General features: G+C 41.2%; 1 protein-coding gene across 2 annotated transcripts in view; it reads right to left on the bottom strand.

Moving 5' to 3' along the window:
- arap2 (ArfGAP with RhoGAP domain, ankyrin repeat and PH domain 2) overlaps window positions 1–17,699 on the bottom strand; it is a 321,200-nt gene that overhangs the window by 267,812 nt on the left and 35,689 nt on the right. For both annotated transcript variants that reach the window (XM_061961001.1, XM_061961002.1), the window contains exon 8: window positions 6,788–6,908. In XM_061961001.1, coding sequence (XP_061816985.1) covers window positions 6,788–6,908 — 121 coding nt within the window. The remainder of the gene's footprint in view (window positions 1–6,787; window positions 6,909–17,699) is intronic.

The raw sequence follows: 17,699 nt of genomic DNA, 5'->3' as shown, positions 1-17,699 counted from the left end.
CAGTGTGTAAAGGATATCACCACATGGGCTCAGGAACACTTCAGAAAACCACTGTCAGTAACTACAGCCGGTCGCTACTGTCATGACTTGGACTATGGCTTGGTTTGTTCTCCCGAGGTGCAAGTGAATTGGACCAGATGTGGCGTGAAGGTAAATACATGATTTATTTAAACACTATAACTACAAAAAAAAGGATCAAACAAAAGGCGCGCACAGGGGCGGAGGTACAAAACTAGACTATAAACACAGAACTTGCACATTAGCAGAAACTATGAACAATTAAACAAAACTTGCAAACTATGGCATGAATAAAGAAAACGTACTTGGATGAAAAAACGGCATGAAAAAGCGCAGCAAGGGTCATAAGGGTGTGTGGAGAGTATAAATGCGGGATGTCGTCAGAACGACAAACTGAAAACAATTAACTTAAATACTATAGACATGATTAACGAAAACAGGTGCGTGACTCAAAACGTGAAACAGGTGCGTGACGTGACAGGTGAAAACTAATGGTTGCTATGGTGACAAAACAAAAGTGCACAAAAAGTCCAAAAACAAAACCGAACATGACCAAAACAAAAACATGATCACACAGACATGACAGCTACATCTGTAAGTGCAAGTTAAAACTCTACTATGCAAAGCGAAAGCCATTTCTCAACAACACCCAGAAACGCCGCCGGCTTCGCTGGGCCCGAGCTCATCTAATATGGACTGATGCAAAGTGTAAAAGTGTTCTGTGGTCTGACGAGTCCACATTTCAAATTGTTTTTGGAGACTGTGGATGTCGTGTCCTCTGGAACAAAGAGGAAAAGAACCATCCGGATTGCTATAGGCGCAAAGTTCAAAAGCCAGCATCTGTCATGGTATGGGGGTGTATTAGTGCCCATGGCATGGGTAACTTACACATCTGTGAAGGCACCATTAATGCTGAAAGGTACATACAGGTTTTGGAGCAACATATGTTGCCATCCAAGCAACGTTATCGTGGACGCCCCTGCTTATTTCAGCAAGACAATGCCAAGCCACGTGTTACAACAGCGTGGCAAATTGTAAAAGAGTGCGGGAACTAGACTGGCCTGCCTGCAGTCCAGACCTGTCTCCCATTGAAAATGTGTAGAGCATTATGAAGCCTAAAATACCACAAGGGAGACCCCCAGACTGTTGAACAACTTAAGCTGTACATCAAGCAAGAATGGGAAATAATTCCACCTGAAAAGCTTAAAAAATTGGTCTCCTCAGTTCCCAAACGTTTACTGAGTGTTAAAAGAAAAGGCCATGTAACACAGTGGTAAAAATGCCCCTGTGCCAACTTTTTTGCAATGTGTTGCTGCCATTAAATTCTAAGTCAATGATTATTTGCAAAAAAAAAAATTAAGTTTCTCAGTTCGAACATTAAAAATCTTGTCATTGCAGTCTATTCAATTAAATATATGTTGAAAAGGATTTGCCAATCTGTTTTTATTTGCGATTTACACAACGTGCCAATTTCACTGGTTTTGGGTTTTGTACTTAACAATATCAATAAAATGATAACTCAATGTGAAATAAAATCCAAAACAAATAGTCATTGTCAATGGTTGCAGCAAACACAGTTGTTGATGTTAAAAATTTGGTTATTCGTGAATGCACCTCGCTCGCCATGACCTTGATTGATGCATAATGAGGAAGTGATGCTTCCAGAGCTACGGTGAAACGTGTGGGTGACGTTGAAAGTGGTGTGTTAAAAGGGAACTGCACTTTTTGTGGAATTTTGCCTATCATTCACAAGTCCTATGTAAGACAAGAACACACGTTTTTTTCTTTTTTTATGCATTCTAACACGTAAATAAACGCTGGCAAAAGTCTGCTAACAATGGAGTCAATAGGAGTCGATCTATTCTCCCTAAAAGCAATCTAAAAACATCATTCAAGGTTTTTTTTATCCATGATGTAAGTATATTTGTAATGTAGTAACAGGCACAATCACATTAACGTGTAATATTTACGTATGTTGCTCACTTTAAGCATACGGCGGCGCATTTATTTCATAGACGCATCACAACATTTGCTATTTCCTTTAACAATAACTTTGTGAGAGACAACAAACACAATAAAACATCATGTCTGCTCTCCCTGGGATGCTGATTGATGGGATGTTTATATATTCCCGTTTGGATGAAGAATTACTTATGATCCTCACACAGGGTTAAAAAATAAAAATAAAAAGGTGGGTGCAAAACTAGTGTCTTTTTGTGTCTTTCTCACCATCTCAGTGTCGAGTCAAAGTGGACCAACTCCTCAGTTTATGGCTGCATCCTTCTAATATCCAGGTAAGAGGCATGATGTATACCGTATTTTTCGGAGTATAAGTCGCTCCGGAGTATAAGTCGCACCGGCCGAAAATGCATAATAAAGAAGGAAAAAAACATATATAAGTCGCATTTTTGGGGGAAATATATTTGATAAAAGCCAACACCAAGAATAGACATTTGAAAGGCAATTTAAAATAAAGAATAGTGAACAACAGGCTGAATAAGTGTACGTTATATGAGGCATAAATAACCAACTGAGAACGTGCCTGGTATGTTAACGTAACATATTATGGTAAGAGTCATTCAAATAACTATAACATATAGAACATGCTATACGTTTACCAAACAATCTGTCACTCCTAATCGCTAAATCCCATGAAATCTTATACGTCTAGTCTCTTACGTGAATGAGCTAAATAATATTATTTGATATTTTACGGTAATGTGTTAATCATTTCACACATAAGTCGCTCCTGAGTATAAGTCGCACCCCCGACCAAACTATGAAAAAAACTGCGACTTATAGTCCGAAAAATACGGTAATCTAGAATGAACTTTCACCAGCTCAGAAGCGATGCAACGGCTGATGATGTCAATACAGCGGCATAAGAAAGTTACCTCTCTGTGATCAATGCGCAGCTAAAAGTAGATCTTTAAAGGGGAACTGCGCTTTTTTTGGAATTTTACCTATCGTTCACAATCATTGTGAGAGATAAGAAGGCAAAAGGTTTTAGTTTTTTTAGATTTCTAACATATTAAAATCGGCTCGTTCTAGGTAGTTAGCAATGCAGCTAATGGGAGCAATCACTTTAAAAATGCATTCAAAAACCATCAACAATACTTCATTTACATTCCGTAACCTGTATACCGTATTTTTCGGACTATAAGTTGCAGTTTTTTTCATAGTTTGGCCGGGGGTGCGACTTATACTCAGAAGCGACTTATGTGTGAAATGATTAACACATTACCGTAAAATATGAAAATAATATTATTTAGCTCATTCACGTAAGAGACTAGACGTACAAACCCTGTTTTCATATGAGTTGGGAAATTGTGTTGGATGTAAATATAAACGGAATACAATGATTTGCAAATCCTTTTCAACCCATATTCAGTTGAATATGCTACAAAGACAACATATTTGATGTTCAAACTGATAAACTTTTTTTTTTTTTGCAAATAGTCATTAACTTTAGGATTTGATGCCAGCAACACGTGACAAAGAAGTTGGGAAAGGTGTTTCAGATCGGCAATGAAGTAAAAAAACAAACAAAAAAGGATCGTCAGACTCTGTCGCCTGTCGGGACGCTACATTACTTAAAGGATGTTACCTGCACATTATCACCTTCAAGCACTTGCTGCAGATGGATGAATTTGCATTCATTAGGTACTAGAATGAGCCACCAATAGCTACTTTTTTTTCGCTCTGGTTACTAACCAGAGCGAATTGCTGGAGTTTAAATTTTCCTGAGGGAACTCTCCTGAAGGAATCAATAAAGTACTATCTATCTAGTACTATCTACCTATCAAACCCAGTGGTTCTTAACCTGGGTTCGATCGAACCCAAGGGGTGTAAATAAAAACTTCTCCCTATCGGCGTATTACGGATACGGCAACAGCAGAAGTCACACTGATTTGCAGGTGTGTAATTTGTTGTGAGTTTATGCACTGTGTTGGTTTTGTTCTTTGAACAAGGTGATGTTCATGCACGGTTCATTTTGTGCACCAGTAAAAAAAACATGGTAACACTTTAGTATGGGGAACATATTCACCATTAATTAGTTGCTTATTAACATGCAAATTAGTAACATATTGGCTCTTAACTAGTCATTATTAAGTACTTATTAATGCCTTATTTGGCATGGCCTTATTATAACCCTAACCCTCTAACCCTAACCCTAACCAAATAACTCTAAATTAAGTCTTTGTTACTTAGAATATGTTCCCCTAGTGTCCAAATAACTCTAAGTTAAGTTTTTGTAACTTAGAATATGTTCCCCATACGAAAGTGTTACCAAAAACATATAACTGTGTCTTGAATTTGAAAAAAAAACATGTTATTTTTCACTAAAGAAGGGTTCGGTGAATGCGCATATGAAACTGGTGGGGTTCGGTACCTCCAACAAGGTTAAGAACCACTGATCTAACCCTTATGTCGGCACCAGTGCCGTTATGGGATCAAGTTTAAGCGCCCATCTCTAATCATACGACACATGATACACAGAGTCGTGGTCAAAAGTTTACATACACTTGTAAAGAACATAATGTCATGGCTGTCTTGAGTTTCCAATCATTTCTATAACTCTTATTTTTTTGTGATAGAGTGATTGGCACATACTTGTTGGTCACAAAAACATTCATGAAGTTCGGTTGTTTTATGAAATCTTCTGGGTCAAAAGTATACATACAGCAATGTTAATATTTGGTTACATGTCCCTTGGCAAGTTTCACTACAATAAGGTGCTTTTGGTAGCCATCCACAAGCTTCTTTTTTGACCACTCCTCTTGACAAAATTGGTGCAGTTCAGCTAAATTTGTTGGTTTTCTGACATGAACTTGTTTCTCCAGCATTGTCCACACGTTTAAGTCAGGACTTTGGGAAGGCCATTCTAAAACCTTAATTCTAGCCTGATTTAGCCATTCCTTTACCACTTTTGACATGTGTTTAGGGTCATTGTCCTGTTGGAACACCCAACTACGCCCAAGACCCAACCTCCGGGCTAATGATTTTAGGTTGTCCTGAAGAATTTGGAGGTAATCCTCCTTTTTCATTGTCCCATTTACTCTCTGTAAAGCACCAGCAAAACAGGCCCAGAGCATAATAGTGTTATGAGAGTAGCGTATGTGTGTGTGGCCCTTTAAGATATGACAGCATATGAGGTGAGTGACGTCAGTGAGTGGGTGGGCGAGAGAGGTGAGGGAGCGGTAACAGTGAGTGCGTGCAGGTGCTCTAGCTTGGTGGATGGCTGCGTGCAAGACACCAATAAAGTCACAAAGTTGCAACAAACCGCCGGCCTCGTCATTCACCCTCAAGTCCGGAGCTGTAAAGACCCACTGCCGGGTAAAGTGAAGGGTGTTACCCCCTAAGTACATCGGCCATGGAGGAACGTCTCCCCTGCGCTCCTCGACTACGGTCTGGGAACCGGAAGCAGAAAAGGTGTAACAATACTACCACCACCATGCTTGACGGTAGGTCTGGTGTTCCTGGGATTAAAGGCCTCACCTTTTCTCCTCCAAACATATTGCTGGGTATTGTGGCCAAACAGCTAAATTTTTGTTTCATCTGACCACAGAACTTTCCTCCAGAAGTTCTTATCTTTGCCCATGTGATGTCAGATGAAACAGAAAGCATCTACCAATTCTCATCACCAAGTTAAGTTAAAGTACCTGTAGATTCCTAATGAAGACTTAGCTTGACGCTCCTCTACTTTCTCCTGCTCCGCTTGCTGCGGCAACAACAAACAAACCTCCAGACGCTCCTCTTCGTTTTGTATAGTTTACTTGTGAACTTAATCATTCAAAAACGTAAAACAATAACGATGTGGGAACAAATGAATGGCAAAATGAAGCGAGTTTGTTACAGTAAAAAAAGAGTTAGAAAAAGGTGTGGCTCAATTCCCCCGCACCTGACTGCCATTACCCATAATACCTTGTGTCCAAAAACCAACCTACCACACTGATCCTTCCGTCATCTATGCAATCAAACAGTTACGTCATCAAATTATTTAGACAAATGTAATAATTACAAATAAAGTGTACCTTATGATTATTCTAAGCATGCAAATTAAGTAAATACCGTATTTTTCGGAGTATAAGTCGCACCGGAGTATAAGTCGCACCTGCCGAAAATGCATAATAAAGAAGGAAAAAAACATATATAAGTTGCACTGGAGCCCGGCCAAACTATGAAAAAAACTGCGACTTATAGTCCGAAAAATACTGTAGTCCCATTTTGGCTGAATAAACAAAAAGCACCTTCCATAAAATGTAAATGAACTTAAACAGCATTTAGGCTCCTACAGTACCAATGATTGTCACACACATATTAGGTGTGGTGAAATTTGTCCTCTGCATTTGACCCATCACCCTTGATCACCCCCTGGGAGGTGAGGGGAGCAGTGGGCAGTAGCGGCGCCACGCCCGGGAATCATTTTTGGTGATTTAACCCCCAATTCCAACCCTTGATGCTGAGTGCCAAGCAGGGAGGTAATGAGTCCCATTTTTATAGTCTTTGGTATGACTCGGCCGGGGTTTGAACTCACAACCTACCGACCTCAGGGTGGACACTCCACTAGACCACCGAGTAGTACCAATTCACATTTGTTCGCCTTCTTTTGTGAGTGTTTTTAAAAAGTGTGGAATATCATAGCTGGGCGACAGTAAAACCGGATAGGACAGAAGGCTATTAGCCTGGTTTACCTCAGCAGTATTTCAGGAAAACAGGAAGCAGGATAAGTACAAGGGTTAGATGAGGAGCAAGGAGCATTCCATACCTTCTCTCTCAGCTCGGAATAGGAAGGTCCGAAGCGAGGTGACGACCTCAAACTTGTTGTCGCCCAAACCTCGCACCTGTCTGATGGCGGAGGCAAGAATCATCCCTTTGGAGTACATTTCCTGCAGCAGATGAGACAACACTGTAACAATAGCAACAGCCTGATTTTTCTTTCGAAGGGATTATGTTTATTTTTTTCTCTTTTGTTTGCATCCATGTGTGATTCTCGCTTGTATCGTTGTTGCTTTTGGGTAGGTGTCCATGTTTACGCTCCGCTGACGGATCTGCTCATCAAACTGTAAGCCATAACCCATCAATACAGCGTCATATTTATTCACACAAATGGCTTCCCTGTTCCTCCCTCGCACGCAATAACTTTGATACAAAGGCGCCCGGGTCTCGGATAAAGAAGCATTTGAATTTAAACCTGCTTTGCCCGACAACGATGAGTTTATAACGGCAGATGATTTCCCTGTTTACAATCGGAACAAACATATTTGGAATTTTCGAGTGGCCAATTGCATAAAGTTGGAATTACTTTGATTTGTTTTCTTTGAGATACAGCCTCTTGCTGGAAATACTTATCACCGGGATGGATTTAAGTAAGAAAACTCATACCAGAATGAAATTTTTTGAGAAAATAGGCTCCCAATCTAGAGCACTTTTGATGTATTTTGCGGTCCTTATACACACACCATAGTAATACTTGTACCTCTGACTACGGCATACTTGCCAACCCTCCCGACTTTTCCGGGAGAGTCCCGAATTTCAGTGCCCCTCCCGAAAATCTCCCGGGGCAACCATTCTCACGAATTTTTCCCGATTTTCGCCAGGACAACGATATTAAGGGCATGCCGTGATGACACTGCCTCTAGCATCCTCTACAACCTGTCGACGCGTCCGCTTTTTCACCATACAAACAGCGTGCCGGCCCAGTCACATGTTGTATGCGGTTTCTGCAGACACATGAAAGTGACTGCAAGACACACTTGATCAACAGCCATACAGGTCACACTGAGGGTGGCCGTATAAACAACTTTAACACTGTTACAAATATGCGCCACACTGTGAACCCACACCAAACAAGAATGACAAACACATTTCGGGAGAACATCCGCACCGTAACACAACATCAACACAACAGAACAAATACCCAGAATCCCTTGCATCCCTAACTCTTCCGGGCTACAATATACACCCCCGCTACAACCAAACCCCCCCCCCCACAATCTTCCGAATTAAAAGGTCTCAAGGTGGACTACGGTAGCCGTAATGGGACGACAATCCATTACATCAAGCGGTGCTGCTTCAAAGCCGTACTAAAACATTTTGACAGATTTTTGAGCGCCGTGTGTAATGTTCTTTATTTTCAATGGAACATTTAAAGTTTTGGTGTTGTTTACTGGCATCATATTGCAGTCTACACGTATCTCTTATGTGTGACTGCCATCTACTGGTCTCACTTATAATTACATCATGTACCAAATAAAATTGCTTCGAGGTCGGTAAGCACAACCAGAATTATTCCGTACATTAGGCGCACCGGGTTATAAGGCGCACTGTCGATTTTTGAGAAAATGAAAGGATTTTAAGTGCGCCTTATAGTCCGAAAAATACGCTAAATATTCGGAATGCACGAAAGAGTGGAAAGAAAAACATAACTCCCTTTGACCATGTCAGGATTTTCCAAACATTCAACATTTGCAAAACAATTTTTTACAGTTTGACTTATTTTTTTCTCTAATATTTTGCGATACAGGAAAGTTACACTTCATGCTCCACAAAACAGTTACTACTTTTTTGTTTTAAAATTAGTTTGCGGTTTGAGCAACAGAGGTTTCTGTAGCGAGTCATTTTACAGTGCAGAGCAGTAGACTGGCCTAGTAGTACAAAGTTAGCAGTCGATATTTGTTGTCACACTTTGGTGACTATATATTCTGTGAGTATAAATGTATTTTTTTTGTTTTTTGTCAATTTTATTTCGTTTAAATCTCATTTGTTAAATGTTTGTAGAAGTTTAAAACAATGGCGATGCTAATAAGAGTTTAACAAGATTCTTAGGTGTGCGTGCACTTTGTGTATAATGATGTAATTTCCTTTTGTGTGCTTGGTTTTACAGTAACTTCATTAAGGAGAATATAACCTCACCTTGGAAGTTTTTTCATCTTTAATTTCATGGACTGTTTACCCAGCTGCTCAACTCTATTCCAACATTCAAAAGTGCAGAATAAGTATACAGTGCATCTGGAAAGTATTCACAGCGCTTCACTTTTTCCACATTTTGTTATGTTACAGCCTTATTCCAAAATGGAATAATTTCCTTTTTGTCCTGAAAATTCTTCAGACAATGCCCCGTAATGACAATGTCAAAAAAATATGTTTTTTAACAAATATAGCAAATTTGTTAAAAATAGAAGGAAAAAAAAAATCACATTTACATAAGTATTCACAGCATTTGCTATGAATATATATTCCATGTATTATTAATAACTACTTATTAATATTTTCCCACAGTCAAAGCTGGAAGCAATTAGCCGCGATAAACGAGGGGCCACTGTTTTATTATTATTACCATTATTATTATTATTATTATTACAAAGACACAAACGCCACACTTTTGTTTTTGCTCCTCCTGTATCATTCATGAGCTGAACTGAAAGATGTAAAACTAGTGACATATGAAGATGCTGAATAGATGATCATTGCACAGGTGTGCCTTGGGCTGACCGAAGTAAAAAGGTCACTCCAAAATGTGCAGTTTTGCTTTATTGGGTTGGGGGGAGGAGACATCAGGGACAACGTTGTAAAGCTTATGCAAAGATAGATGAAGTTGGTGAATGCTCACCACTCATGATATTACAAATGCAGCTACTGTATCGTCATCTTGTGGAGTTGATAAAAAAACGTTTTCTTTGTTATTTTGCCTATCGTTCAGAATCATTATGAAAGACTTGACGACGGATGTATATTTATTTTTTTGCATTCTAAAAATATCCGCTTGCAGCGGAGCCAATGGGAGGTCCTCTATTCCGCCCATAAAACCCAATAAAAAAATACTCCGCTTACATTTCGTGACTTGAATATTAAAGGCCTACTGAAACCCACTACTACCGACCACGCAGTCTGATATTTTATATATCAATGATGAAATCTTAACATTGCAACACATGCCAATACGGCCGGGTTAGCTTACTAAAGTGCAATTTTAAATTTCGCGCGGAATATCCTGCTGAAAACGTCTCGGTATGATGACGTCAGTGCGTGACGTCACGGATTGTAGAGGACATTTTGGGACAGCATGGTGGCCAGCTTTTAAGTCGTCTGTTTTCGTCGCAAAATTCCACAGTATTCTGGACATCTGTGTTGGTGAATCTTTTGCAATTTGTTCAGTGAACAATGGAGACAGCAAAGAAGAAAGCTGTAGGTGGGAAGCGGTGTATTGCGGCAGGTGTTGTGCTGGATAACGCACCCCCGCCGTAGAATACACCCCTTGACTGTTTTGTCGGATAACACAGCCGGTGTTTCATTGTTTACATTCCCGAAAGATGACAGTCAAGCTTTACCATTGGCCTGTGGAGAACTGGGACAACAGAGACTCTTACCAGGAGGACGTTGAGTTGGATACGCAGACACGGTACCGTGAGTACGCATGCAGCTGCGGCTTCCAAACATTTGATCGCTTGCCCGTATGTGCGTGCCGCTATGTGCATGTCACGTACATAACTTTAGGGACTTGGGGTAATATATGTGCTATATGAACTTTGGGGAGGTGAACGGTACTTTGGGCTGTGGGATTGAGTGTGTTGTGCAGGTGTTTGAGTTGTATTGGCGGGTTATATGGACGGGAGGGGGGAGTTGTTTGTTATGAGGGATTAATTTGTGGCATATTAAATATAAGACTGGTTGTGTTGTGGCTAATAGAGTATATATATGTCTTGTGTTTATTTACTATTTTAGTCATTCCCAGCTGAATATCAGGTCCCACCCGCCTCTCACAGCATCTTCCCTATCTGAATCACTCCCACTGCCCTCTAGTCCTTCACTCTCACTTTCCTCATCCACGAATCTTTCATCCTCGCTCAAATTAATGGGGAAATCGTCGCTTTCTCGGTCCGAATCGCTCTCGCTGCTGGTGGCCATGATTGTAAACAATGTGCAGATGTGAGGAGCTCCACAACCTGTGACGTCACGCTACTCGTCTGCTACTTCCGTTACAGGCAAGGCTTTTTTATCAGCGACCAAAAGTTGCGAACTTTATCGTCGATGTTCTCTACTAAATCCTTTCAGCAAAAATATGGCAATATCGCGAAATGATCAAGTATGACACATACAGGTAAAAGCCAGTAAATTAGAATATTTTGAAAAACTTGATTTATTTCAGTAATTGCATTCAAAAGGTGTAACTTGTACATTATATTTATTCATTGCACACAGACTGATGCATTCAAATGTTTATTTCATTTAATTTTGATGATTTGAAGTGGCAACAAATGAAAATCCAAAATTCCGTGTGTCACAAAATTAGAATATTGTGTAAGGCTAATACAAAAAGGGGATTTTTAGAAATGTTGGCCAACTGAAAAGTATGAAAATGAAAAATATGAGCATGTACAATACTCAATACTTGGTTGGAGCTCCTTTTGCCTCAATTACTGCGTTAATGCGGCGTGGCATGGAGTCGATGAGTATCTGGCACTGCTCAGGTGTTATGAGAGCCCAGGTTGCTCTGATAGTGGCCTTCAACTCTTCTGCGTTTTTGGGTCTGGCATTCTGCATCTTCCTTTTCACAATACCCCACAGATTTTCTATGGGGCTAAGGTCAGGGGAGTTGGCGGGCCAATTTAGAACAGAAATACTATGGTCCGTAAACCAGGCACGGGTAGATTTTGCGCTGTGTGCAGGCGCCAAGTCCTGTTGGAACTTGAAATCTCCATCTCCATAGAGCAGGTCAGCAGCAGGAAGCATGAAGTGCTCTAAAACTTGCTGGTAGACGGCTGCGTTGACCCTGGATCTCAGGAAACAGAGTGGACCGACACCAGCTGGACTGCTGCTGAGTGGTCCAAAGTCATGTTTTCTGACGAAAGCAAATTTTGCATTTCCTTTGGAAATCGAGGTCCCAGTGTCTGGAGGAAGACAGGAGAGGCACAGGATCCACGTTGCCTGAAGTCTAGTGTAAAGTTTCCACCATCAGTGATGGTTTGGGGTGCCATGTCATCTGCTGGTGTCGGTCCACTCTGTTTCCTGAGATCCAGGGTCAACGCAGCCGTCTACCAGCAAGTTTTAGAGCACTTCCTGCTGCTGACCTGCTCTATGGAGATGGAGATTTCAAGTTCCAACAGGACTTGGCGCCTGCACACAGCGCAAAATCTACCCGTGCCTGGTTTACGGACCATGGTATTTCTGTTCTAAATTGGCCCGCCAACTCCCCTGACCTTAGCCCCATAGAAAATCTGTGGGGTATTGTGAAAAGGAAGATGCAGAATGCCAGACCCAAAAACGCAGAAGAGTTGAAGGCCACTATCAGAGCAACCTGGGCTCTCATAACACCTGAGCAGTGCCAGAAACTCATCGACTCCATGCCACGCCGCATTAACGCAGTAATTGAGGCAAAAGGAGCTCCAACCAAGTATTGAGTATTGTACATGCTCATATTTTTCATTTTCATACTTTTCAGTTGGCCAACATTTCTAAAAATCCCTTTTTTGTATTAGCCTTAAGTAATATTCTAATTTTGTGACACACGGAATTTTGGATTTTCATTTGTTGCCACTTCAAATCATCAAAATTAAATGAAATAAACATTTGAATGCATCAGTCTGTGTGCAATGAATAAATATAATGTACAAGTTACACCTTTTGAATGCAATTACTGAAATAAATCAAGTTTTTCAAAATATTCTAATTTACTGGCTGTTTCCTGTAGAATGGACCTGCTATCCCCGTTTAAATAAGAAAATCGCATTTCAGTAGGCCTTTAACCAAGTATTAGTGATATTGTTATTATAAGCGCTAACGCAGACAAATTATTTATAGCGGCGCTGTGATCACTTGCGAGTGTGCCAATGTTGACATTATCGAGAGCTAACCTGTTTCCTCGCTTCCCTGCTCGTGGAAGTTTATTCTAGATCAAAAATCATGCCTCTCACCTGAATAGTAAAAGGATGAGGACGTAGTCCGACAAGTTGGTACACTTTGACAGCCAATTTAGACCCGGAATGGCGAGAACGACACGAAAAGACGCTTGGTTTCACCCCCCTTTTCTTTGAGAAAATTATGACTCATTCTTCATCAAAAGACTACAAAAAGATTCTATCAGTCGGCATCCTAATGACAGCAGGCCTTGTACAGTAGGTGATGTTTTATTATGTTTGTTGGCTTTCAAGAAGTCTGCAGTGAGTTGTAATCAGTGATGAAGAAAAAAAAAACAAATGTTGTGATTAGAGATGTCCGATAACGGCTTTTTTGCCGATATCCGATATTCCGATATTGTCCAACTCTTAATTACCGATTCCGATATAGACAGTCGTGGAATTAACACATTATTATGCCTAATTTTGTTGTGATGCCCCGCTGGATGCATTAAACAATGTAACAAGGTTTTCCAAAATAAATCAACTCAAGTTATGGAAAAAAAATGCCAACATGGCACTGCCATATTTATTATTGAAGTCACAAAGTGCATTATTTTTTTTAACATGCCTCAAAACAGCAGCTTGGAATTTGGGACATGCTCTCCCTGAGAGAGCATGAGGAGGTTGAGGTGGGCGGGGTTGGGGGGTCCAGCGGGGGGTGTAAATTGTAGCGTCCTGAAAGAGTTAGTGCTGCAAGGGGTTCTGGGTATTAGTTCTGTTGTGTTTATGTTGTGTTACGGTGCGGATGTTCTCCCGAAATGTGTTTGTCATTCTTGTTTGGTGTGGGTTCACAGTGTGGCGCATATTTGTAACAGTGTTAAAGATGTTTATACAGCCACCTTCAGTGTGACCTGTATGGCTGTTGACCAAGTATGCATTCACTTGTGTGTGTGAAAAGCCGTAGGTATTATGTGATTGGACCGGCACGCAAAGGCACTGCCTTTAAGGTTTATTGGCGCTCTGTACTTCTCCCTACGTCCGTGTACACAGCGGCGTTTTAAAAAGTCATAAATTTTACTTTTTGAAACCGATACCGATCATTTCCGATATTACATTTTAAAGCATTTATTGGCCGATAATATCGGCAGCCTGATATTATCGGACATCTCTAGTTGTGATGCGTTTTCTAAATTAATTTGCAGCATATGCTTAAAATTAGCAAAATATGTAAATAATACATGAAAAAAGTCTGCGGGCTATAGAGCGTGTTCTATTCGGGCTCCAGTACTATGGAATGCCCTCCCGGTAACAATTAGAGATGCTACCTCAGTAGAAGCATTTAAGTCCCATCTTAAAACTCATTTGTATACTCTAGCCTTTAAATAGCCCCCCTGTTAGACCAGTTGATCTGCCGTTTCTTTTCTTTTCTCCTCTGCTCCCCTTTTCCTTGAGGGGGGGGGGGGCACAGGTCCGGTGGCCATGGATGAAGTGCTGGCTGTCCAGAGTCGGGACCCGGGGTGGACCGCTCGCCTGTGCATCGGCTGGGAACATCTCTACGCTGCTGACCCGTCTCCGCTCGGGATGGTGTCCTGCTGGCCCCACTATGGACTGGACTCTTACTATTATGTTGGATCCACTATGGACTGGACTCTCACAATATTATGTCAGACCCACTCGACATCCATTGCTTTCGGTCTCCCCTAGAGGGGGGGGGGTTACCCACATATGCGGTCCTCTCCAAGGTTTCTCATAGTCATTCACATCGACGTCCCACTGGGGTGAGTTTTTCCTTGCCCGTATGTGGGCTTTGTACCGAGGATGTCGTTGTGGCTTGTGCAGCCCTTTGAGACACTTGTGATTTAGGGCTATATAAATAAAGATTGATTAAAGATTGATTGATGTTATTATAAATGTGACCATTACTACATTACATACTTACATCACGTATGTAAAATATTAATGGCGGTGTTTGGATGTTTTTAAGGGCTTTGTTGGCAGAATAGAGCGATTCCTATAGGCTCCATTGTAAGCAGACTTAAGGATCGCATTTATTTACAATTTAGAATGCATAAAAAAATAGAAAAATGTGTGTTATTGTCTTACATAAGGATTATGAATGATAGGCAAAATTTGACAAAGAAAATGCAGTTCCAATGATTTTTGACCCGACGCTAGACACACTGGCAATTATTTGCTTTTGTAGACCACGCACTATACTATAGAGTAGGGCCTGGGCAATTATTTTAACTCGGGGGCCAAATTTAGAGAAAAAAAAAGTGTCTGGGGGGCCGATATATCTATTTTCAGAAACACTAATACAAAACCTCACAATAATGTCTGATTGAATGCTAAAAACGTTTTGACAGACTACCTTCAAAAACGGAACGGAATTTAAACATTTTTTTACTGAATGAGACACCCAGAATGTATAGTACATGAAAATAAAGAATGTGGGATTTACAATATTAACTATTAATGATAAAACACTGAATATTGACAACATATGAACGTCACCCCCCCTCTCGATCGACATATTTTACAATCAAGCGAAAAAAATGCAACAAACACAGCGAAATATGAACGTGAAGGGTAAAAACCCACCTACGATCTGATACATCTGATACATCACTAAGCTTTAGAACTTTGTTGTAAAAATCTCCTTCAGCGTCTGTCCCTGACACCCGCATTTCAGGCTCTGAAAACACTCTGTGGAAACGCACCCCACCCACACTAATTGGTGCCTCATCTGAGATGCTGTGACTTAGATTACCATAGTAACTAATTAGATTACCATAGTAACTGGTATATCATGCAAAAGCACAGATTCCAACCATTTAAATACAAACCCCGTTTCCATATGAGTTGGGAAATTGTGTTCGATGTAAATATAAACGGAATACAATGATTTGCAAATCATTTTCAACCCATATTCAATTGAATGCACTACAAAGACAAGATATTTGATGTTCAAACAAATAAACTTTTTTTTTCTTTTTGCAAATAATAATTAACTTAGAATTTCATGGCTGCAACATGTGCCAAAGTAGTTGGGAAAGGGCATGTTCACCACTGTGTTACATGGCCTTTCCTTTTAACAACACTCAGTAAACGTTTGGGAACCTGAGAAGACACATTTTTTAAGCTTCTCAGGTGGAATTCTTTCCCATTCTTGCTTGATGTACAGCTTAAGTTGTTCTACAGTCCGGGGGTCTCCGTTGTGGTATTTTAGGCTTCATAATGCGCCACACATTTTCAATGGGGGACAGGTCTGGACTACAGGCAGGCCAGTCTAGTACCCGCACTCTTTTACTATGAAGCCATGTTGATGTAACACGTGGCTTGGCATTGTCTTGCTGAAATAAGCAGGGGCGTCCATGGTAACGTTGCTTGGATGGCAACATATGTTGCTCCAAAACCTGTATGTACCTTTCAGCATTAATGGCGCCTTCACTGATGTGTAAGTTACCTATGTTTTGGGCACTAATACACCCCCATACCATCACAGATGCTGGCTTTTCAACTTTGCGCCTATAACAGGGGTCGGCAACCCGCGGCTCCGGATCCGCATGCGGCTCTTTGATCACTCTGATGCGGCTCAGCAGCTTACTTGCTGTACCCCCCAATGAAATTTCCGGATTACATTGCCTCTCGCAGAAAACTTCCAGGATTATTATTCACCGATTTTCACCCTTACAGCTATGACAAGGACGTGCCATGATTGTATAACATTTGGCGCCCTCTACATTCTGCATTAACAGCGTACCAGCCCAACACTTGTTATATAAATGATAAATAAATGATAAATGGGTTGTACTTGTATAGCGCTTCTCTACCTTCAAGGTACTCAAAGCGCTTTGACACTACTTCCACATTTACCCATTCACACACACATTCACACACTGATGGAGGGAGCTGCCATGCAAGGCGCTAACCAGCACCCATCAGGAGCAAGGGTGAAGTGTCTTGCTCAGGACACAACGGACATGACGAGGTTGGTACTAGGTGGGGATTGAACCAGGGACCCTCGGGTCGCGCACGGCCACTCTCCCGCTGCGTCACGCCGTCAATATGCTATACATCTTCTGCATGCACTCGTATGTGACAGCAAGGCATACTTGTTTAACAGCCACACAGGTTACACTGACGGTGACCATATAACACAACTTTAACACTCTTACTAATAATGCGCCACACACTTTGAACCAAAACCAAACAAGAATAACAAACACATTTCGGGAGAACATCTGCACCTTAACACAACATAAACACAACAGAACAAACACCCAGAATCCCATGCAGCCCTGACTCTTCCGGGCTATATTATACACCCCTGCTACCACCAAAACCCGCCCCCACCCCAACCTTGCTCCCTCACACATCAACCCCCCCCCTCTCTGTGCGTCGGTTGAGGTGGGCGGGGTTTGGTAGCGGTGGTGTATAATGTATCCCGGAAGAGTTAGGGCTGCATGGGATTCTGGGTATTTGTCCTGTTGTGTTTATGTTGTGTTACGGTGCAGATGTTCTCCCGAAATGTGTTTGTCATTCTTGTTTGGTGTGGGTTCACAGTGTGGCGCATTATTAGTAAGAGTGTTAAAGTTTTTTTTATACCGCCACCGTCAGTGTAGCCTGTGTGGTTGATGACCAAGTATGCCTTGCTGTCACCTACGTGAGCAAGCGGAAGCCTCAAACAACGTGTGGCTGATCAGGCACGTTGATTGTAGTGGGCGTTATATGCTGTATCATCATGGCACGCATGACGCTGACAAGCGCCATTCATTTTGAACCCGTGTGACGCACCAGCTTTCAAATTCCATATAAAGGTGTGGGCAGTGTGTCTGAGAA

The sequence above is a fragment of the Nerophis lumbriciformis genome, linkage group LG05, assembly GCF_033978685.3.
Source record: "Nerophis lumbriciformis linkage group LG05, RoL_Nlum_v2.1, whole genome shotgun sequence".
Classification (NCBI taxonomy): Eukaryota; Metazoa; Chordata; class Actinopteri; order Syngnathiformes; family Syngnathidae; genus Nerophis; species Nerophis lumbriciformis.
This window is presented reverse-complemented; position numbering and strand designations above follow the sequence as displayed.